General features: G+C 46.9%; 1 protein-coding gene across 3 annotated transcripts in view; it reads right to left on the bottom strand.

The window, feature by feature from the left end:
* Positions 1–558: 558 nt before the first annotated feature.
* EPHA10 (EPH receptor A10) overlaps positions 559–23,961 on the bottom strand; it is a 113,803-nt gene continuing 90,400 nt past the window's right edge. For 2 of the 3 annotated variants that reach the window (XM_038377567.2, XM_038377568.2), the window contains 8 exons: positions 23,173–23,298; positions 19,051–19,236; positions 12,645–12,706; positions 12,289–12,492; positions 9,166–9,315; positions 8,282–8,475; positions 6,761–6,925; positions 559–5,991 (listed from right to left, as the gene is read on the bottom strand). In XM_038377567.2, coding sequence (XP_038233495.1) covers positions 5,877–5,991; positions 6,761–6,925; positions 8,282–8,475; positions 9,166–9,315; positions 12,289–12,492; positions 12,645–12,706; positions 19,051–19,236; positions 23,173–23,298 — 1,202 coding nt within the window. In that variant the 3' untranslated portion in view covers positions 559–5,876. The remainder of the gene's footprint in view (positions 5,992–6,760; positions 6,926–8,281; positions 8,476–9,165; positions 9,316–12,288; positions 12,493–12,644; positions 12,707–19,050; positions 19,237–23,172; positions 23,299–23,961) is intronic. The other variant, XM_043505876.1, reaches the window with a different exon arrangement.

The raw sequence follows: 23,961 nt of genomic DNA, 5'->3' as shown, positions 1-23,961 counted from the left end.
AACCCAAGTGATCAGGGCATCCCTGTGACTAACAGAGGAGGGAAGCCGGTTCTCACTGTGTCCAAGGTTGGATGGGAAAGAGAATAAATCCCCTTGGTCGAGCAGCTGACAAACAGTGTTGCTAATTCATTTAATTATAAGGTATTGAACACAGCCCTAAAGATTAGCTACTAATGGGATAGAAGTTAATATTAAAAATATAACAATCGTCTATAATGAAGGCCCTACCAAATTCATGCCCATGAAAAACGCATCACGGACTGTGAAATCTGGACTTCCGTGTGCTTTGACCCTATACTATACAGATTTCAAGGAGGAGGCCAGCATTTCTCAACTTGGGGGGGGCCTGACTCAAAAGGGAGTTGCAGGGGTTTCACATGGTTATTTGGGGTGGGGGTCACAGTATTGCCACCCTTACTTCTGTGCTGCCTTCAGAGCGGGGCTCCCGGCCAGCAGCCACCAGCCTCTAGCTGCCCAGCTCTGAAGGCAGCACCGCCACCAGCAGTGGCACAGAAGTAAGGGTAGCAGTACCGCAACCCCTCCCCCCCACACAACTCCTTTTTGGGTCAGGACCCTACAATTACAACACTGTGAAATTTCAGATTTAAATGGCCGAAATCATGAAATTTATAATTTTTTAAATTCTATGACCATGAAATTCATCAAAATGGACCATGACTTTGGTAGGACCCTATCAATGACATCTTCCATTCATCTTATTTAGTGGCTGCACTGTTGATGAGGGAGCGCAGTTAAAGAAGTTTATTGTTCAGATCAAGGAAGTGTTCTCTGACATGGGCAATGTTATGTCTTGTTTCTGTTGACAGACACAGTACAGAGCTTTTGGATGGGACTAACAGAGAGCCCCTTCCAATGACCAAGCCTGAGCCCCTCAAAAGAGTTAGTTAGCAAAGTAATTAAACTCCCTGGTTCACTTTGGAAACAGGTAGAGTTCACCTAACATGAGACACGGCAGTTTGCAATTCTGATTATAATTGAGAAGAAGGGAAAGAACTTTTTTTGACTACATTAAACCAGGTGTTTCAGAACGTAGGAGCAGATCCTCAGCTGCCATAAACGGTCGTCACTCTGGTGAAGTCAATGGAGCTGTAACTTGCCCCTCAGTACACAGCTAACTACTGAGACAGGAGGTCCTTTAAGAAGCTGGGGCTAAGAGGGCAGCTGTGCGCTGACTCTCCCCCTCCTGCCATGCATTAACAGCTTTACCACCCCCACACTATTTATATGTAGTGGTTGATTCTTCCTGTTGTGGCTGCTCCATTGCCTGGGCTGTTAGTAAAGGCTGGTCTCTCTTTCTAGCCAGCTGCTGCTTATGCCATTCCACTCACTAATGTTGTAATACCTAGGTTGGGGACATCCGTCTCCTCCCTCCTCTGTGCTTCCATAGCATGTTTCAGCTGCAAAGTGCTTCCCAAGAAACCAGTCCGCACCCCCATCACAGTCACCTCCATGGTGCCAGGTCGTGATCGCTCTGAATTAATTAGATCCTTCCTTAAATCAGGCTACTGTCACCTACCTATTGGCTACTGAGTTCCTGGAGCCTCTGCACTGATTGAAGAGAAAGCAGATCTGAGGTTAGTAAGGTTGCCATTTTTAGGTGTGCAGGGCTTCTCTAAAAATAGGAACCTGAATCATTCCTAGGCAACAGGGAATGATGCTTAATCTTCTGGGAAGGGAACCTCCCATTTCAGTCTCAGTTCTGTGAGGACTCAAGAAACTTGACCATCCCACAAGCCGCAGCATTGCTGCTGAAACACTACTGGGACTTCCCCGCCTTTTAACCTCCACTGCCAAGCCTCTAGGTAGTCTGCCAGTTCATCTGGCAGCATAGTATTCTATTGGATATAAACACAGGACACATCTAGCTCAGGGGAGCCATACCACTGTATACGCTGCTCCTTGGTTAGACAGTGGACTGATTACATGTTCCAGAATACAAGTCATCTGGCTCCAAGAGCTGCCAATTATAGAGACAGATTCCAAGGCCAGAAGGGACCATTGTAATCACCTAGTCTGACCTCCTGCCTAGCCCAGGCCAGAGAACTGCCCAAAATAATCCCAACAGCAAATCTTTTAGACAAATATCCAATCAATTTTAAAATTGCCAGTGCCAGAGAATCCACCACGACCCTCAATACCATATTCCAATGGTGAATTACTCTCATGGGTCAACATTCACACTTTAGTTCCAGTCTGAATTTGATTAGCTTCAACTTCCAGCCCTTGGGCTCATGTTAGGCGTTCCTCTGCTAGCATGGTAGATTTTAAGGCCAAAGGGAACATTATGCTCACCTAGTCTGGCCTCCTGCACGATACAGGCCAAAGAACCTCACTCAGCGATTCTTGCATCTAACTCAACAATTTATGCTCCAGTTCGTCCCCATCTTTTGGAATGAGATCCAGTTTTGATTTAAAGACTCCAAGTGATGAAGAATTTACCACATCTCTTGGCAATCTGTTCCTATGGCTGATTAGAGTCACTGCTAAAAATCTGCAATTGATTTCCACTTTGAACTTTGCTGACTTCAGTTTCTAGCCATTAGATCTTGTTATGCCTTTGTCTGCTAGATTCGAGTCCTCAGGTAGCTTTTCCCTCTGCAGGTACTTACAGATCATGAACAAGTCACCTGTTAACATTGTCTAATATGCTAAATAGATTGAACTCCTTTAGACTCCTGTTGTACGGCATGTTTTCCAGACCTTAATTCATTTGTCTCACCGTACTCTGGGTCCTTTCCAATTTTTCAACACCTATTTAAAGAGTAGAGCCCAGAGCTGGACCCAGTTATTCCAGAAATGGTCTCCACAGCCCCTCTGCACACCATCCAGAGTGCAGACGACCCTTAGAAATGATCACAGCCAAGAGGTTACAGATACTGGGAACCCGAGGGAAGATTTCAAATGCAATGAAATGATCAGGAATCAAGTTGGTTCAATTTCTTACCTAGAGGACTATAGTACACTTTCTCTATAGATAAAATGTAAACATAAAGAGCATACAAATTGCACTTGATCCTTAGGATCTGGCATTTCTACCAAATGAAGGTTTCAGTTCACAATTATTATTTGTCTGGGTAGGAAACAACAGGATGTTGACTAAGTGGGCTGGAATTAGATGAACCCTGAAGACAAATTCTTTCCATTAAACATTAACGAGGTGACATTGGGGCAGGTGTATTTTTCTTAACTGAAGAAGTGAAAAGGAGAAGAGAGTTTATCTACCTCAGGGAGAGTTCCCGACCCCAGCAATTCCCCCAAGAAATGGTATGTTGAAAGGCATGTTGATTTCCGCATGCTCTGTAGATTTGTAGCACAAATGACCGGTCCAGTTCTCCACAGGGCAATATTTCTTATCTCTTGCTTTGCACACAATTTGTGCTTTGGTTACTCCATTGTTCCTTATCTTTACTAGAAGGAATTGCTTAAATTTGTTTCAGAAGCCTGCAAAGAAAGGAGGCAACTTCCTCAAGGTCAGCTCACACAGTCTGAGCTGCCTGGATTCAGGATCCTTTGACAGGAGAGTTTGGCTGTGACATTGCCTGAAAGCCTCTTTATGGGCAGGAACATTACAAAGAGCTTTAGCTGTGACTTCTGTTGTACTTAAAATACATACCCTCTTGGTGCCATATCTAGAGGATCTAATGTAGTGACATGATGAACACTCTCTGTACATCCATCCCCAGGGCCATACTGTCCCTCTGTGGAACTAAACAGATATAAATCCAGCCTGATGAGGCAAGGAGGCAGTACAAAATAACCAAGAAAGCAAGCCAGCCAAGTCCCATGCAACTGTCAACAGAGAGTCACAAAATGTGTACACATCATTCCCCACCTTACAGGCAGTGTTCGTTAAATGTTATCTGAGAAAATCTCCTCTCAAGAAGAACGTTCCCTTTTGCTTTGAAATGCAACAAAACCAACGTAAATCTGAATAAAACTAAATCCTGCTAACAAAACCCTTGGTCTCCAGGTCTCCAGACTCTGAATAGATCACAGTACCTGAGCCGAAACAGAATTTTACTCAAGTATGGACAATTAAAAAAGCCCACATCAGAATATATCTTTCTGAATAAAAGTGTTAGATCCCCAACGTAAAACATACTATTGCCTCTTTGTTTCACTTAGAGCAGAAGGAAGGATGCCCAGGCAGTGGGTAAATACTGTGCCAACACTACAGGGGATATGAGGAGTTAAGGTCCTGTATTTAGTTTCAATTTAGTTTTCTATCCCTATGGTGTAGTCTAGTAGGCACATCTGAATCACAATGCAAACAGATTTCTCAATGTGCTTTGAATACTTTCCACTGCATTAATTCCCTTTGTAGATCTTTGTCTTTCATCATCGATAATTCACTTGTAATGCTTATAGATGATAATCAAAGGCCTACAAAACTCTGTACATCCAACTGAATCCAGGCTGCAAAAATCCATTTAATTAACTAACTTAAAGGAAACTTGTACTGCTAAGCAAATGCCATTGGTGATGTAGGGTCTGATCCCTGACTGAGGACAATGGGTGTGTTTGATGTGCAAGGAATGCAGGACTGGGCCTGTTATTTACAACAAAACAAGGTGCTGATACTGCCTGCCTTGTCTGGATTTCACGACAGTTTCAGAGATCCCATTGGTTCATTGATTCCGTTCTGATACTCAATTCCACCATTTGGCCAGAATTTCCTGTTTTGGGATCTAATCTGGTAACATCACCATTGAGATTACCTCAAACTGACACCCCAACTGTGGCTAATCAAACCAACTCCCAAACAGTGTAGAGCGTTCTCATCACAGACAGCACACACGGCCCAACTCTTCCTGGTGCTACAGCACAGGCATCTCACACCCAGTGACCAGCTTTGGGATGCACCGTCTGGCTCTGACATAGTGTGATACTGATCCGTAATGTGAAACGTCAATATCATGCTAGGATTTAACAGGGTGATTCTAACAAGCCATTTCTAGTCCTGCTCCAGAGAACAGTTTTAGGGAGTTAATTGGGACAGTCTATGGCGGAGAAATGGAGGCTACTCACCTGTAACCAGAGTTGTTCTTTCAGTGGCTGTGGGCACGACCCAAGAGTGGGAATGGACAGAGTCCAGTTGAAGAAGAACAGATACATGCTGTATTCTTCTCAATAATACAATAATAATTCTTCCAGCCTGACTCCCTAATTTTATCTGTCCCATTTCTGATGGAATCTGGGGACTTTTGCCTGCCACTTTGGTTTGAATTAGTTACTTTTCACACACTTTTTGTGACTTAATGAGGTAACTCTTGGAATGGAACGGATCACGCTGGGGAAGAGTGGGAATTCAGAATCTCCTCTGGAAGCCAGGAATGGATGGGCCAAGTCACCTTTCAAAGCTAGGCCATTAGAGTGTGCTGTGCTCTGGACTCTATACAACAGAAGATACTCGTGGGGTCAGTAAAATACATCAGCTTGTATAAAAAATACCTATGGATTTATCAGTAGAACACTAGATACTAAAACACTGTCAAATCCAGTACACAAGTGTCCAGTCCACCCTGTTAACCTAGGTACCATGTGAAACAGCATCATTGTAGCTTGACTCTCATCCTACAAAATATTGCTGGGGAAAAACACAACCAACCAAGCACACTGCACTAAAGCTGCTGTAGGGAGAACCCCAGGAAGGAAACACCAATTCCTGGACTCCCTCGCTACTCTGGAATGACTAGTTTGCAGCAGACCTGTACTTCCTACCTCCCACTCACACAGCTGCTCTTGATAAAGTCTCAGAGATTTGGTCCAGTTTAGGGGCCAGCTCCGGCCCTGCTGCACCATTGTCCCCAGGGAGTTTTAAGTCAATGCTCTGAAAGTGTCCGTCCCTGCTGGGCTCACACCTGCACGCCTCGACCATGCATCTGTATCACCTGGGCTCGCAGGGTCTGGATCCCACTCAGGATGGTTTTCTGATGTTCCACTGAGGTGATTCCCAAACTCAGGACATCTCTGGAAAACAAGCCCCACAGCAAAGGTGAGTTCGCAGCGTCAGACCCCAAGGCCACCAGCAAATGGTAGAAATGGAGATTTTAGTCTAAAAGGCAACTGTGGACTCAGGGTTACAGCTCGTGTGGATGCGAAACCCCATGCAATTCTCTTTGGAGCAGCCCACACAAGGAGTCCCAGACAAAGGAGACAGCAGCTCAGGGACAGAGACTGTTCAATGACCATGGATGCCCGCAGCATGCTGGGCATTTCACAGGCAACCGATGCTCTCTGCCCTGCAGACTTTGGACGGGGTCCCACATTATAATCTCCACTATACTAGAGAAAGACTGGAACAGTGACAGGAGTCACGACAAGAGAAGCCAAACCCAAAGGAAGCAGGCTGGAGGAAAAGGGTTACAGTGAGATATGGAGCTCACTTGGGGGCTGTAATACCTGTATTATCTGGAAATAGGACTATTTATTTCCAGCTTTATAAACTCCAGGTAAGATCTGAGCTGTGCTGGGAGAGGTAGCCGGCCAGCCACTCACCCATAAATACTATAAGTAGCCTCCGGTTTTCCAGCTTTAAAGTCCACAGGTCAAACAAAGGACAGATACACACACAAACACATGCAGCTCCAACCTCTCCTGGAGCATGTTCTCCCAGGGTGTCAGACGCTCCATGCATATCTCTTGCTCACATGTAATAGCAGCTGCCTGGTATTTCAGAGCAGGCTTTTTCAAGCTGCATCTATTCTCTTGGTTTATTTCTAGGACACTCTTCACTTACTGGACCATCATCCTTGCCACAGACTCCAGGTAGCAGTACCCCGCAGCGGTGAAGTTATCTTTGTACCTGCCCATCTCTATGGCTTCCAGCCACTCACCCACGGAGCTGAAGGACGGGAAGGCTGAGAAAGTGCGTTCGGCCAGGGGGATGGATGGATTGTGAGGCCTGCCAACTCAAACAGCACATGAGCAGTTAGATCACACCAAAAGAAGGTTAAGCTCCCATCCATAGGACTAATCTGGCAGCTACCTCTCTAGCAGGCCTGAAAGTGGGCTTGGCCCATGCAAGTTTTCAGGGAACAGTTGAGGCAAGGCACATGAAATTTGTGAGCACTGGCCATGTAAGGAAGGGAAGAACTGAGGGATGGTGGCTATTTGGTTCCCTATTCCTACCCACTCTGTGGGGATCTGGGATCACAGAATGTTCTGCAGTTCCATCAGGAGCTGTCTCTGGCTGTGATCCTAGGTTACTGGGCACTTCATCTTCATCCCAAGTGATCCAACAATAGAGAAGGCTCAGTCTGCCTGGAGCAGGTCTCACCCTCCACCAAGAACCGGAGCAGAGCAGGGCACCTGAAAGTCCCAGATGCCCTGCAGCTGCACCAGTGTAGCCATGCAGCATGGCTATCAATTGCTTATAAGTCATTCAGTCACATAACATGGCCTGACACAGACACACACCCCAACGTGCAGCGTCTCTGCTGACAAGTCAGGAGAGGAGCTGCTCTTAAACCCCTGGTTCCTCATCTGAAGGGTTCTGCTTTTAGTCAACTTCAGTTACAGAATCCTCCTCCAGCCAGAGCTCCCAGACCTATCCACTGCAGCTGAGGAGAGTGTGTCTCTGACCCGTCAGTGCTGCATTAGCTGGAGGAGGGGAGAGGTTTGGCTCTGCAGTAGAGGCAGTGTGGGAGAAATCATCAAACAATGTGGGTGTGGCCAGGGGAACCTCACAATGGTGCATTCGCTGGATCTCACTTCCCACGATACCTGTCTCTGCGCTGGCATGCAGGGTGCCACACAGATCGATGGGGGGCAGGGGAGACAGACTCCTTGGGGGCCCTCTGGGAATCCTGCCACCCACCCTGTGCAATGAGGTAGTATTGGTTCTGCTGCATCCAGGGTCCTGTGTTCCCAGAGGAGTGGGAGGGTAGAACTGGGGCCATTCCCCTATGGCAACTCACTGGAGCCAAGGCTCGGCAGGTTCATATCACTGGTGTCAGCCCAGTGAGATCCACACAGCACTCTGTTAACCCAGCTTCAATTGACCAGGAATCCTGCAATCCAGCCATATTCCATGAGGCAGACTGGACTCAGAGGGCCCAATCCTGATCTCAGTTACAGCAGTGCATGTCTGGGAATTACTGCAATGATTTAGATGGAGTGGCTCTGGATTTGCTTCAGCATAACTGAGTTCAGCACCTGGAGTGAGCTGTGTGGGGTGGCCTATGGGATACATACAGAGGTGAACGCTGCAGCATTCTAGAATTAAAGAGAAAGAGCAGTGATATAGGCAGATTTTAACCTGGTGCAAGTGGAGGTGGTACATTTCAGTGGCTCTGGGTTTTGAAGCATCTTGCTTAGGATATTGTGGATGTGTGAGAACTTGGGCCTCTCATTGCGATCCTTCTGCCAACAATCCAGCATGAGCTGGTGAAGCGGGGGCTGGCAATTCATCGGGGGAGGCAGCCGGAACCCATCCTCGATGGCCTTTATCACCTGAAATCCCACACGGGGCAGGAAGAGAAGAGAGTTATACAAAGGAGTCATTGAAGAGCAGCAGAGCAGTCCCTGTCTGTCAGCACTATTGGAGTATGACATTCCCATTGCTTGGAGAGAGCGAAGCGAAATTATTCAGAGGAAACATTTTTCACCACAAATTGCCGATTTGCATCAATTGAATTTAGTGAATTCGTGTTGAAATTGCCAAATTGTTTGTTTTGGTTGGAAAAAAACCCTGAAAAAAACAAAACATTTTGTACTGAAAATGTTAAAACAAAATGTATCAATTCAAAATTATTTATTTTGTTTCAAATTTTCTTTCATAGATTCATAAATACTAAGGTCAGAAGGGACCATTTCAATGTCATTAAACATTTTAAAAGGGTAAAAACAGTCAAAAAATAAATGAAAAGTTTTGTTTCAGGCTGAAGAGACCATCTTGTTTAACCCGAAACAATTGTTTTTAAATGTTTTGGATTATTTGCATAGCCCTGCTCTTATAGGCCAAAAATATACAAACATCCCCCTGCACCACATTAACCCAAGATGGAACTACAGAGCCACTCGAGTGACATGCATGGCTTGCAATTCCCGCTATCCACGAATGCCCAGCATTGAAACATGGTCACGTATCAAGTGCCGCTCTCTCCGTGGGGGTCAGAGGACAGTGGCTGCAAAGCGACTCACGTCCTGGTTGGACATGTCCCAGTAGGGTCTCTCCCCGTAAGACATCACTTCCCACATCACGATGCCAAAGCTCCACACGGCACTGGCAGAACTGAAGCGATGGTACTGGATGGCTTCGGGGGCTGACCACAGCACCAGGCTCTTCCCGCTCTGGCCAGGCAGAAGAAAGGAAACCATGAGGTTCTCAGCAACAGCAGGGCAAGGGACGCGTTCACACAGGTTCACTAACACCTCCGATCAGCATGCGTCCCACCTGTGTCGTGGAGCACTTAGTGACCACAGACCTTGGCACCACGTGCAGTTTTAATGCGAGGGGAAAACTTTGCACCAAATTCTTTAACAGTGGAACAAGCACCAATGCTAGTCTGAAGGGCAGGGCGAGACCTGAAACAGTAACGTGGGAGATTCAGTCTCCTGAAGGAGCTGATGGCATTTTATCCATTAATATTGAACGAAAACACACTGCCACTCCCTCCCACCTCACCTCTCTTGTAATTAGCGTCTGCAGAACCCTTCTGGCTGCACGTGGGACAGCCGGCACTGGGCTCCTCTCAGCTAATACTAGCACCCATGTGCTTATGCACTACGCCAACACTAACTTGGACTCTGGATACATTCCATGGGGGGCACACCCGAGCCCATTTAGCCACTGATGCTTTAAACTCCCACACCCCCATCTGGATCTATGCTGGTTATGTGATATGTATGTACCTTGTGAATCTTGTAACTGAGACTTGCAATCCCCCATAACCCAAGCCTGACCCCAGAGGTTACAGTACCTTCCCTCTTAACTTGTGTAAATTTGATTTTAAACATTAACTTTAATAAAATTAACTGCTAGGGACAGAGACGGACTCCAGCAGTCACACACCCTGCTTGTTAGACAGAGAGAAACCTGATGCTTCCACAGGACTCTCCAGCCTTTTCTCAACTGGGATATATCTGGCCTCCAGTCTCTCGTTAACACCAACGAGATTTCCATCCATGACATTTGGGACTCGGAGTCTCAGTTATAGCTCCGAGCGACATGCTTTCCCCTCCAATTCCACAGAGCCTCCAAGTCAGGCTCTTCCCTGGCCTGACACTCGATTGGGCTGGGGGGACGTGTGGAACACTCCACCAGCATCAGACACTCAGATTAACCCAGATCTTTAAGTGCCAGGCTTGCCAGAGCTGGTGAGCGTCAGCAGCTCCCCACGCAAGCCAGCAAGGCAGAGAGAGTCACACCCTCAGTCCCAAGGGCTGGCTGAAGGCAGTGTGTCAGCAGCCGCTAGTTCTTTGTGCTACCAGAATACTGCCTGTGACAGTACGTGTTCTTTGGAGTGAAGAATCCATTGTCATTTTTAAATACAAATGCCGTGGTTAATGTGATGATATAATGGTGTTGGCTCATGTCCGCTGGCAGTGGGGCATCAAATGAAACAATTTTTTATTGCTTTTCAGTTAAAAATACCGTACATTGATTTCTTCACTGGCAAGTGAAATGGTCTAAATTGGACTGTAAGCGAATTAGTGAGAGCAGCGTTATACTGCCATGCTAAAGATGTGCTCTTGGGGAAATGTGCGTCATTCCCCTGAACCTACAATTTGCCTCCCTAACGGAGTCTTCAGGACAGATCCCCCCTCCAAGTGTCATGTTTGGAGTGCGGGTGTGTTTCTGGGGCAATGTAATGGGATCTCAAGCCCCATCTCTGAGTGTGTGTGTTCAGGAAGTGTATTGGCTGGGAACGCTGAATAGGCATGTATGTGAATCAGACAGGTCTTAAATTCTTAACTGAAAACGATGAATTTCATTACAAGTGATAAAACACACACAACGAACCCTCAGTCTGAGTGAGCTGCTTACAGCTCCCAGGCACCGAATGCATCCGATGAAGTGAGCTGTAGCTCACGAAAGCTTATGCTCAAATAAATTTGTTAGTCTCCAAGGTGCCAAAAGTCCTCCTTTTCCTTTTACGAATACAGACTAACACGGCTGCTACTCTGAAATCCGTCTACGTACACACACACACACAGGCGATGAGAGGGGAAGAATTTGTGTTGCACTAATTCAGATTCATAGGTAGTTTAAGCAGAAAGCCTTAGCATTTCACTGCCATTTACTTTAATCTCCAGCTGAAAAGAAAACTGTTTACATGCAAATACTGGATTCATGTAGCAGGAAGAGACCAGGCAACCAGAAAACATACTGCTTCTGTGGCAGGTTCGCTGCATCTGGTATTAAGCAGAGCTGTGAAACTCAGCTGGCTTCAGATTTTGATCCCTACTCAACATTCAGATCAGGCCTGCAAACCTCTTGGGCGATGCTGGGCCTAGTTTTAGGTTATCCTGATTGTGGCTTTGCATCGAAACCAGGAGAGATCCGGTTTTGCAAAGATTCAGCATAAGAACGTGGCCATTCTGCCCAAGGTTTGCTTTGGGAAACATTGGAATCAGATGCCAAAGGAAACTTTCTCACAAACCCTGTGAAGTGGAACCAGATTGGTTTATGGCTACAGCAGTAACGCCAGCTGCTGGGAGAAGACTATTACATGTCTCTCTCAGGGGCAGGGCGGTGCAAGAAGACACTCCCCGAGTCCCTACCATGACAGAACTATGTTCCTGTTCTGATGGGTGGCAGCAGCACCTGCACAAATAGCCTCAGACCCTTGGCTCCATCGTGGAAGGGGCTTTCAGCATCTCAGAGGGATCTGGACTTGTTCTTTTCTCTATCAGGTTTTTGCAGGGAAGGTGATTCTGTCACCCGCCAGGTCCATAGAAAGGAGGCTTCTCTATTCTTACATTTCCAGGTCCTCCATGATTTGTACTTTGTACAAGGGAATTCCTCCTGCCTTCCGAACCTAGGTTGGAAAGTTTTGCTTCTCAAATTCTATGCTGCACAAACATATCAGTCCATTTCCAAGCACAAGAGATGGTCTAATAACCATATTACCCAGGGAGCTCATCTTTATGTTCCTCAATGACTGTCCCTGATATCCCATCTCATGCACCTTCAAACCCAACCCTGCCCCTCCACTTCCCCCCTACAACGACCCCACAAAGTTAATGAGTATCCAGCTCTGTCACAGCACAGGTACTGCACTGAGAGCAGCTCCCAGTCCTTGCTAGTCCCCCGCAGCTTACCATGGTGGTGAAGATGGTCTCCATTTTATCTTCCTGGGACTGTCTGAAGCCTGATATTTTGCAAATCAGGTTGCTATTCACAAGGACTTTGTGGGCAGCAAGGCTTTTGTGTACATAACCCATCTCAGTCAGGTACTTCATGCCGGAGGCAATCCCCTGTAACATACCGGTCAGCTGGGCGGCTGTGAACTGGCCCTCGTGTTTCTGCAAGGCAGGAGTAGGGAAGGCTACATTTCAGGGAGGTTCAGCTTGGGCTCAGGTGGCACAAACAGCTCGTGCTCTGACTCTTCAGTTGGGAAAATGGCAGCACTGCTAGGCAAAGTTCAAGGGGGTAACTGACGCCCAGGCACACTCACCCTGAGAAACGAATCCAGCGCTCCGTTCCCCATGTATTCCATCACCGTCGCCATGGTATTTCCTGGTGCACAGACAGAAAAGGAGTATTTAACTAACCTTGGTTTTTACTGAGCATAGTTCTGCACAGATATAAATACATACAGCCAGCAAAGCCTGCAGAGCCAAAGATGCCCAGCCCAGCCCTCAACGCTCCACTCCTTTACAGACAGTTTTCTGCTGCTTGCTTTTCACACAAGAGATTTGGGTCTTGTCAGCTCTGTCTGGCGTGGGAATCTCTGTGCATAACTAGAGAGTTAGTCTACATTCCAAGGAAGGGACTCCTGAGAGAAGGAGGGGAGCTGGGGAAGGGAAGGGATTTCTACTCACCCTTTAAAACCGGCTTTTTAAAAGCCTCAAACTCAAATGCCTGATAAATAGTGGGGAGAAAATCTCTCAAAGATTCAGCAACCCCACCTCTTGCCGCCAAAGTGGAGAACTCCTGGAGGTGAGCTGCTGGCTGCACACCGGGCATGAAGCTGAAGGTTTTGGTCTTGTGGAACACTGGGACACAGTCCAGTGGAAGATGGGGCTGTACCAGGCAATGGTCTACATCCCTACATTAGGGAAGGGGCTAATCTTCTCAGCTGGAGACTAACTGGAGCAGTCAGAGCAAGAGAGGGGAGGGTGCTCAGAAGACAAATGCAGAACAAGCACAAACTTAGCTTGTCGCAAAAAATTTGAACCAATATGACAAAGAAAGTGAAGAGAAGAAAATTTTCAGTGGCTTAAAAACTGATACTGGGAATCTGGGTAAGAAGAAAGAGGAACTGGAAATTCTCCTTGATGAGAAGAACTTGATAAAATTGGCATTCCCGAATGGTCGGACTGTCCATGAGGGGAATGTTAACATCACTGGTTACAGCCTACTCAGGAAGGCTGTAGTGGGCCAGCGCTCTAGATGAGAGACAGGACCTGTTGTAGAGTTACTAATGGCTCAGAGTCTCAGGACCATGAGTGTGTATGACTCAATGTGTTAAGCAACGAAGTCCAGGAGGGGGTACAGGTGAGTTAGACACCAACTCAAACCAGAGAGCAGGATGAGCTACTCCTGAAGCACCTGTTAACAATGTGCGGAAAGAGAAACTGTGGTGTTATGGGGGGAAGGGGGGGACTTCAACCCCCAATCCAGACAAGAAAGGGTGAAAAGCCCAGTTAATCACAGTCACCTCACCTGGGTGGTAATTAGGTAGTTACTCCTCAGCCAGAGGTGATAACAGTCACCTGGGCCGTCTATATAATCTGAGAGCCTGTAGCCAAGGGAGAGAAGCCACAGGGAACTGCTGGCTCTTGTGACAGGCCAAAGGGCCAGCGACCCTGGAGGCTAGCAGCCTCAGGAGGAGGTAGGCTGGGCAAGACAGGACTTGATACTAGAGCCAGGGAAAGGCAGTGAAACCCCAGGGCCCAGAGAGCAGGTTGATTCTTTGGGATTTGGATTGCACCTGGCCGTTATGTTATCCGGAAGGAGTTTGGACCAGCTGCTTCTCAGCCAGAGGGCTGACCGGCACAAAGACCGACAGACTGCGGGGGCACCGGAGAGGAAACCTCTGCAGCACTGCACCCGGAGACAAGTGGGCATGCTGGCAGGGAGTATGCTTCGTTACTGGGAGGCATGTACTGAGGTCTAAAGCAGCCATCAGTAAAATGTAGCACTAAAGGTATTCACCCCATGCTAGGTATCTCTAATTTGGACCTTACTATGATGGAAGTTACTGGAAGTTAGTGCTTGCCTAAGGACCAGTGATAATGACCCCATTTCATTCAATATGGGCAATCAGAGGACAGTCCCAACCAGGAATACAGAAACGTTTGGGAGTTCTTTGAGAAGAGTTTATTATGTGGCTTAAAAGCCACAATTCCACAACCAAGAAAGAGGACAACTCTGGATAAAAGCCCATCCTGGTTCAGGAGTTGAAGTGAAGGCAGCAATTAGAAATAAATTAGCAACATGTATCGAAAGGAAAAAGGAGGAAACAGAAAGCAATCAATATGAATAAGAAGTGAAGGAAATTGATAAGAAAAGCTAAAGACATCAGAGGAGAATCCATGGCAGGCAAGGCTCAGGACAGTTAGGAAGAGTTAGCAATCCTGTAGGCCTATTACTAAAAATAGATGATAAAACCGCAAATAATGATTCATAAAAGGGAGAAGTGTCCAATGAATTTTTCTGTTCCATATTTTGAAAGAAGCAGGATCATGTGCTCATATTACATGAGGACGATGAAGTACTTTCCAGTCCATTGGTAGCTAAAGACAGTGTTTTAATACAGCCAAATGCAAAGTTATCCCTCTAGGAACCAGGCATGCAGGCTATCCCTATAGAATGGGGTTTGGTATCCTGGAAAGCAGCGACTCTGAAGCGGATTTAGGGGTCACAGTGGACAAGCAACTCAATAAGAGTTCCTAATGCAATGCTGGGGCCAAAAGGGCTAATGAAATCCTTGGCTGAAGCGGGAGAAGGAGCAGGGAGGTGATTTTACCTCTGTATATGGCATCGGTGAGACCTGTACTGGAATAGTGCGTCCACTTCTGGTGTCCACATTTTTAAAAGGACGTTAAAAAGTGAAGAGAATACAAAAAAAAGCCACAAAATTATTTATGGGCTGGAGAAAATGCCTGAGAGTTAGAGACTAAAAGAACTCAATCTCCTCAGTTTATCCAAACAATGACTGAGAAGAGACTTGATTTCCATTACAAGGACCTTCCGGGGAGAAAATAGCAGGCACTGAAGGAACCTTTCATCTAGTGGAGGAGGAAGGCAGAACAAGATCCAGTGGCTGATTAATTCACATTAGAAATCAGACACATTTTTAACAGTGAGGGTGATTAACCTTAGGAACCAACTACCAAGAGAAGTGGTGGCTTCTCCCTCTCTTATCTTCAAATCAAGACTAGATGCCATTCTGGAAGTTATCCAGATCAGTACAGGGACAACTGGGTGAAATTTACTGGCCTGTGATATATAGGATGTCAGACTAGATGATGAAATGGTCCCTTTTGGCTATAAACTCTACGAATTTATGAAAGGTCCTGCTTCAGGTCTCTAGATCCGCCAGTGCAGGGGCTCTCAATCTTTCCAGATAACTGTACCCTTTGCAGGGTCTGATTTGTCTTGCGTATCCCAAGTTTCACCTCACATAAAAACTACTTACAAAATAAGACATAAAAATACAAAGTGTCCCAGCACACTATTACTGAACAATTGCTGGCTTTCTCATTTTACCAAATAATTATAAAATAAGTTGACTGGAATATAAATATCACACTTATATGTCAGTGTAGAGTATATGGAGCAATATAAACAATCATTGTCTGTATGAAATTTTAGTTTGTACTGACTTCGCTAGTGCTTTTTATGTAGCCTATTGTAAAACTATGCAAATATCTAGACGAGCTGATGTACCCCTGGAAGACTTCTGCTTACCCCCAAGGGTATGTGTACCCCTGGTTGAGAACCACTGCTGCAGTGGGACCTCCAAAAACAAGACAGACATGACCTAATATTCCTGATATTTTTCAGGTAAAAAAGCAGAAAAAGAAACCTTATAATAAATAAATAGCAATAATCCAGGCCTCCTTCCCGTATCATCAGACAGCTGAAAAAGGCACAGACACATTTCTTTCCCCCTTTCAACAAGCTCCCAGCCATACTTCAGATTTTACATCTACAGACTTCAACTTTCTGCTATGAGAACAGTGAATTAGGGCTTTCAAAAAGTATGGCTCACTATACAATTCCTATATGGTGAAATGCTTCATGAATATCAAGTAGCTGTGGGAATGATGGGAACACAAAGCTTGTGTGGGTTTTTGAGGCTATCAGACCCTGATATGTCTCTCCAGAGTCACAGCTAGATGATTCATTTATTTTGAAACAAGATCACATCTGCCAAACAGAAAAGGAGAGAACTACACAGAAAAAGGGCCATTAACAGTGAGAAGGGTGCGTTTGCTCAGGGCGAGAGACTTGCAATTCTCTATCACAAACGTTTAATGAAAGCAACTAATTAGTGTTTCTGACTACCTAACTATTAAGGGTGGAGCTGTTCATCTAAATGGCATAATTCACACACCCACAGAGCAAGCATACACGTCGTATTTTGAAGAAGAAATTAGTAAAAGGTAGGAAATGGAATGGATATAATTAGGGGTACTTAAACACTTGACCATCAAACGATGGATTTCTGTACATCTGTATTGCACACAAGCGGCTTAAATTCTAAGGGCCTGATTCTCTTGTTCCTTCTGCACCAATCCTGCAGTTTGCTCTGCCTCCATGGATCCAAGCGCAGGTTTGGTGTCTCAGAGGGAGACATGGATCTCACCCTGAGGAATGCAGTCAGCATAAGGGGCCCTGCTCTTGATTTGGGGAGGAATATTAAATACTATTGCTAGGAACACTTTGAGTAGCACCGTTGAGGAGAAAAGTATTACTCAACATGAGGGAGGGTAGTTGGAACGGGCCCTATGTTAAAACAGAAGCTGATCCCCTGTGTTATAAATAGCACGGTTAACAACATGCGTGTTCATGTTTCTCCGTATTTATGTGGATCTCTAACTACACCTTCCTCAGATTCATAGAGGACACACACTCCCACAGGGACAGACAGCAACCACACACTCATCTGTTTGCTGACAAAACCCTCATTTTAATTTGCTTTTATGATAAGAGTTGGGTTTTGCTGCTAACCCAGTTTGGCTCCCTGGCTTTATTAATCTAGCTGTAAAAATTCTATTAAACAACATCAGAACCATAAAATAATAAAAACCAACACAAGCAAACGTTTGGCTTCCAGAGGGCAACTATACAGCATCTCCACCACCAGATAATCACATTGCTAAACAACTGCTCGAGCATATTACTGGATTAGTTCAAAGGTGAGACTCCTGCATTAATGACCCAAACTCCATGGTGGGTAATTAAGAAAACAATCAGCATTCTTCCTGCTTTTCCACAGGACAATCACTTTCTATTGCTTTTAAATTACCAAGTAAATGAGGCCGCATTGTTGCCACAAAAATCAGATCAGGGAGCGTATCGCTTCATTTTCTTGGGCACTAGTAACCGTATAACAATACCGAATCACTTTGTATCTATTGATCAGAGTAAGTGCCATGCAATCACAGCGCAACTGTCTGTGCACATCTCCCTTACGCTGCCCAACTTGCATCATTATCAGCCCACAAATGCTCTGAGTTACCCAGGACTTGGAATTGTGTCGTAAGCTGAAGCAAACATGTCATTACTGCTGTGTGTGGATAGGATGTTTTTACAGCGGTCCCATACGTGTGTTGAGCATAAAGTCTCATGTAACACACATCTCTCTGGTCCTGAATATCTCCATTTAGTGATTCTGCAGACGGTGAGCAGGTGCCTGGACACTTGGCCTCCATTGTAGCTCTGACACAGGCTCCTGGTCTGTGGTTCTATTTTGGCCTCAACATTTCCTGTTGTTATTACCATTAGCTGTAGCCAAAGCACCGGCAGCCACTGGCATTCTCACCACCACATCATGCAGGCCTACTCTAAGCAGGGGATACAAAAGTCAGCAGCCAAGCACTCCCAGCCTTGGTACCACAGTGGTGATTAACCGGTGCTAATGTGTTTGGAAATAGCTGGCCAAACAGTCTAGTATAGGCACAGTCTGTGTTGTCAAGTCCTCGCCCCTCCCCATGCCTCAGTTTCCCCAACAGGCAGCCTTGACAATACATGCCTGTCTTTGTGGAGGGCTTCGGGTGCCCTGGATGAAGGGGGCTGTGTGACCATTCACTGTATTTTCTTGCCTTCACTCTGAGAATCGCACAGTGTTAAAACTGCAAGGATAGTGAGTGAAGCGTGGGATTCTCTCCCCACAACGCAGCACCAAGCTGCCAGTATTCTGGGATTCGGCCCTCTCTCAGAGAGGGGGAACAGGAATCCAAAACCTTTTCAAGCTGAAAGTGAGGGAGTGGATGCAGGGGTCAGCGAACCTAGTACATTAGGCTTTCCATGCATGAGGACTGGATTCAAATCTAGCTCTAGGATCTAGTCACAATGGGTTTGGCAAGTGTCGTCCTAGATTAATTGGCCCTGTCATTTAAAAAACTCCAAACCACACACAATTTGGAACAGAAAGGAAGTCATGTGGGATTGTGCCACAGAGACGTAGGACCAAATCAACAGATGGTGGTGCCGTTTGGGGTTGAAGTGGGGGGCAGAGCAACTGTAAAAAAGGGGAAGGCTCACACAAATGTCTTGCCTGAACCCAGATTAGCTCAAACCAATGCTGTGGGCGCCATCCATGCCAGGAGCACTAGGCAGGGAAAGCTTGGTCTGTTTGGAACGCAATGAGTTTGCATACCATGACATGCAGAGTTAATAAGCCTTACCTCTGGTGATGACGCCCTCCAGGCGGATGATATTGGAGTGATCGAACTGGCCCATGGTGCTAGCCTCTGCCAGGAAGGCGCGCTTCTGCTTGTCTGAGCAGCCAGCTCGAAGGGTCTGGATGGCAACCAGGAGCTCTCTCTTACTGGGAAGTTTCAAGCATCCCCGGCAGACTTCTCCAAACTCTCCTGTGCCGTAGGAGAGACGGGAATTAGAGTGTCTCCAGCTGAAGGAGCGCGGACATTTAGCATCCCTGTGGTTAGACATTTGAGGGTGTTAACATCCCAAAAGAATGCCATATGGGACTGTTTTCATACTGTCATTCTAGGAGCTGAGCTAGCTGCTCTCTTGGTCACTCACAGGCTATGAAAATGGGAGCTATTGCTACAGCTGATTTTATTTATGGCTTTCTCAAATCTTTGAATATCACTGCGCAAAAGAGAGCTGTACAGATCTGCTGCTGCACAATGGGTCGCAGGGCTGAAATTTCTGACAGAACAAGGGGCAGCGCTGCTCTTCTAGAAAATCAGCTCCCCTTCTGGTGGCGTTTCCTTGTGCCCCACATCCCCTAACAGGACCTCTGCCTCTGGACCTGCAAACACTGTGACCTGGGATCCAAGAAGCAGGTCCTGGGGTGTGGGCAGCCGGTGTGAGAGTACCTGGCTAATCAGGCAGATGCGCTCTGCTCTCACATAGCAGGGATCTGTACAGCCAGAAACTCTCAGGGGAAAAATCCACCCACAACACAGGAAGGTGGATTAAGGTCCCTTTAAAAATTCTCACCCTAGCCTCAGTTTACCATCTTCTCCCACTTCTGGGGGGCATCATGACCTGCTGTGAACACACAGACCGTGACACTCTTTAGTGCCAACTAGCAGATACAACAACACATGATGCAAATTCCTCTCTTTGGCGGCTTAGGCCATTCCCCTAATGCACCAGCCGAGTGCACACTGCACTTTTGAAGTGATTTTCCATAAATGGAAGATTATCTCGTAGAGATCAAGAGAGTCCTCGCTGGGGTCTGACTCTCTCCATTCCCAAACCACCCCAAATGTCAGCTCTCTGGTGACTCCCTCCTGCCCACATGAAGTATAGTCAGGGCCATGCATTGTTCATCAGCACTTGAGACAGAACTTTCTGCTCAGTCGCAGTCACAATCATGGCAGCACAAAGTGACAAATTCTAATAAGAAAAGACCAACTTTGGTTTTACAGGGAAAAGCCAATGGATATGAAGAGCTTTATTTATCTGAGAGACAGATATCCGGCTAGGTCACCCGGGAGACTAATACAAACCGTTCTACATTCCTCCTATTTAAAAGACCTATTCTACTTGGATTTCCTTCTCATTAATTATCTGTTCCTAAAAGTTCAGAATCACTGGGCCAGTTTCTCTACCCTGACAGCTACTAAGATTCCTCTTCCCTCCACTGTCCGACAATCACCTTTTATTTCCATGTTCATATTTAAGCTGCTAGTTAAGCTACTCCCCTGCAACTTCTCTTTGGGAAAATGACACCCAGCATACCAGGGCCTCCACAGATCTGGCTTGCATTAGCAATTAAAGCTGCAGGGATTTTAATTTGCTTTGATGTTTTAGACCGTAAAGTCGATGAAAATCAATAAATCATTGAGAGTTAACATATTCATAAAAAGTTTTTATGCCGCTGTCAACCTGCTAAGAAGCAGATAATTGCCGATGTTCTCTATGAGATGCTGCTCACATCACTGTATGCTCCGCCTGAGGAAGTAAACAGGGACACTAAATCAAGCTCATGTACAAAGTACTAACCAACTGCACTCTGCTTCTCCCTGCTACGAGCATACAAAACCGGCCAGGACCACAGTGAGACTGAAAATCCCTAATGAAGCTGGTAACAGGAACTATGTAAATGGCTTTAAGAACCCTGACGAGGCTCCCAGAATCCTACAAAGAGCCGAGCCGGTAACAACGGGCTGCTGAGATTCATTCCTACACTGGTACCCGCTACGGTCCTCTCAGCGCACATAGCAGCAATTCACCGGCACCATGGCCCTTGTCCTCCTGGCTTCAAGGGAGCAGGTGAAAATCACAATCCTTTTAGTCATTCCCAGGGATCTTGTGCCTCCACCCCAGTGGTGCCTCCTTCCTTTACAATCTCTGACGTGTTTGACTGATGCTGCAGACAGACTCACTTCTCCTCCGAGGGAGCCACTCTCCACCTTCCTCCCAGGCCTGTCTCAGGTGAGACCCTCCTCTCCAACAGAAGGAGCGGAGTTGAATACATCCAGAGCCCAAGTGGGATGCACTGCGAGTTCTTACATTTCTCCTCATTCCCCAGAACTCAGCAAGGGGTCACGGGAGACAAGGCTGTGAGGGCTATGGGGGAAGTAAGGTGTTTACACCTGCCTTACAGCTGGCGAGGTCCTGCCAGGACCACCATCCAAGTGCATGGCACAGTTCAATTCTCTCCACCCCAGTCAGTACCAGGTATCTGTTTCCTAGCAAATGGCAGCTCCCACAGAAACCTCACCATGGAAAGAAAACCGAGGGTTGTATTTATACACCTGCAATAATGCAAGGAGTCATCTCTTGGAGTGCTCCAACACCTTACAGAGCCAGGAGCTGCATCGATTTTAGCTAAGTAGCTGCTGTGAACAGGTTGATATGGCTCAGTCTCCTGGGGGGGGAAGAGCACCTTGGAACACATTTGCAGGGAAAAGGTCTTGGTTAAAAGCTTGTTTAAGTGGGTCCCCGTGCCCCAGAGAGCGACACTGCTGATTTCTGACAGGAGCCTATTCCCAAGTGACTTGTCTAAATCTCACGAGTTGCATTAGATGGAGAAGTAGCACTTCTGGAACCAGCTCCTTACAGCTGCATGGAACAATGACCTGATGCAACCCTGAATGCAAAGTATCAGACTTGTGACCCTGAATCCAGCTAGTCAGATCCACACCTCAGCCAGCCTTTTCTGCACAACCCAGTAACATCCACAGCCTCCCAAAGTCCCTGCAGGGGACAATGTTTTGGAGGATCATTTTGTCATCTAGAAAAGGCTCGAGTGACATTTGATCTCTCTATTCAGGTGCTTCTAGGGCCCCATGCCTGTAGTGTCTGAGCACCTCTAACGTGAAAGGGAGTACTCGTGGCACCTTAGAGGCTAACAAATTTATTTGAGCATAAGCTTTCGTGAGCTGTAGCTCACAAAAGCTTATGCTCAAATAAATTTGTTAGTCTCTAAGGTGCCACGAGTACTCCTTTTCTTTTTGCGAATACAGACTAGCACGGCTGCTACTCTGAAACACCTCTAAAGTGTTTGCAAGCCAAAATATTAATAATTCTCTGTCTCTTGTTCCTTGCAGTCAGCAGGAGGAACTCTAGTCCCAGGGTGAAACAGGCAGGGTCTCAGATACTGCCGAGTTTCTGTGTCTGTTTCATACTCTCTGGCTCCCTAGGAGGGGGCCAGACAGCAGCCTGACAGCTCAGCCAGTCAGACACACAGCTCTGCTTTTTAAAACAGAAAACTCTTGGCTGCTGACTCAACATACTGCTCAGAAAATGGATTTACGGTTTTGCTTAAGTCCCAACTAATGGCAAGAGCTGCACCAGGGCTCTGTGCCTGGCAAACCCCGAGGCCAGACAGAGGCTGGGGATTACACAGAGCTGGGCCACGCTCCCTCACCTCTGAGAGATTCATCACCTGGGAGTGCAGAAGGGTTTTTGGGGGGTGAGCAATGTCACTCAGAATGCAGGCCCGTCAGCACCTGCCAGAGGGGTAGTGAGCTCTCACGGCACTCGCCCTGGCTCCTAGCTGGGGGTCAGGCTGCAGACAGGCACCAGCAGCACTTGCTGGGCTCCATGGCAGAGGCTGGGGAAGAACTGAGCTAGGAGGTAAGCTATGCCCTGCTCCACCTGTAAATCCTGTCTCAGCCTGGGATTGCAACCTGGAGCCCTGGGAGCCCAGCTGTGAATTCACCCTCCCTCCCCGTGAGGCTGGATTTCCACACCCAATGCCCATCCAATGGGCTGAGGACACGTGCACCTCTTCAGCCTGATCGCTGCGTCCCTGAGGCCCAGCAGGGATGCCCCTCTGCAGAGCGCCCTGGGAGCCACGCTGCAGCGTCTCCAACCAGAATACTTGCCTGTTCCAATGATCCGCTCGATTTTGATACTCGAGTTGTCGAGCTCTTTGGCAAAGAGGTGCACGGCCTGCATGGGGTCTTCACAGGTGTCAGGGTCAATATATGTCCTCCTGGTTGGTATCTTAACTACAGGAAAGTGGGGGAACAAACACAGTATGTATGAGAAGAAAACCGTGTGTCACCTCCGCGAAGCTCTGCCCAGCCGGGACCCCACTGAGAGAGAGGGAGCAGAGTGTGAACCGGCAGGAGCTCTGTCCTCTCTTTACCTGCCAGCACTGCAAACCCCTCTCCAGCTCCCACCCACTCCAGGCTGCAGCCCCCTCACTGTCTCCAGTACTCCTGCTGCTGCTGCTCTTTACTCCCTGGCCTTTAGCTGCACTTTGGGGCTCAGGACATGAATTGGGCCCACACTGAGGGACACTGCAGCAGCTAATCCAAGCCCTCAGCTTTCCTTTCGGACACCGTGTCCCCTTTTAGGATCTGAGAAAGCAGCTCGGAGAAAGCCAGTCACAGTCACACCAGAGCAGCGTCCACATATCGGCTGACCACAGTGCTCCACGTAAATACAGAAAACACAAGTATTCTGTAGCACTCAGAGCGCCAGGATGCAGGCCTCTGCAGAGGATGGGAGCAGCAGCAGGAGCTGGACTCAGCACTGGAGCAACAGCATCTTTCTGGATTTAATTTAACTAAAAACATTGCTGTTTAAACAGGTAATTAGCTCTTCAGCTTAATGAAAGGCCGACAATAACTTCCCTAGGACCCTACAAACCTGTGTCCTCTAGCTGT

This window comes from Dermochelys coriacea, chromosome 19 (genome assembly GCF_009764565.3).
Source record: "Dermochelys coriacea isolate rDerCor1 chromosome 19, rDerCor1.pri.v4, whole genome shotgun sequence".
In the NCBI taxonomy this organism is placed as follows: domain Eukaryota; kingdom Metazoa; phylum Chordata; order Testudines; family Dermochelyidae; genus Dermochelys; species Dermochelys coriacea.
The sequence above is the reverse complement of the archived record's forward strand: the minus strand, read 5'-3'. Positions and strand labels throughout refer to the sequence as shown.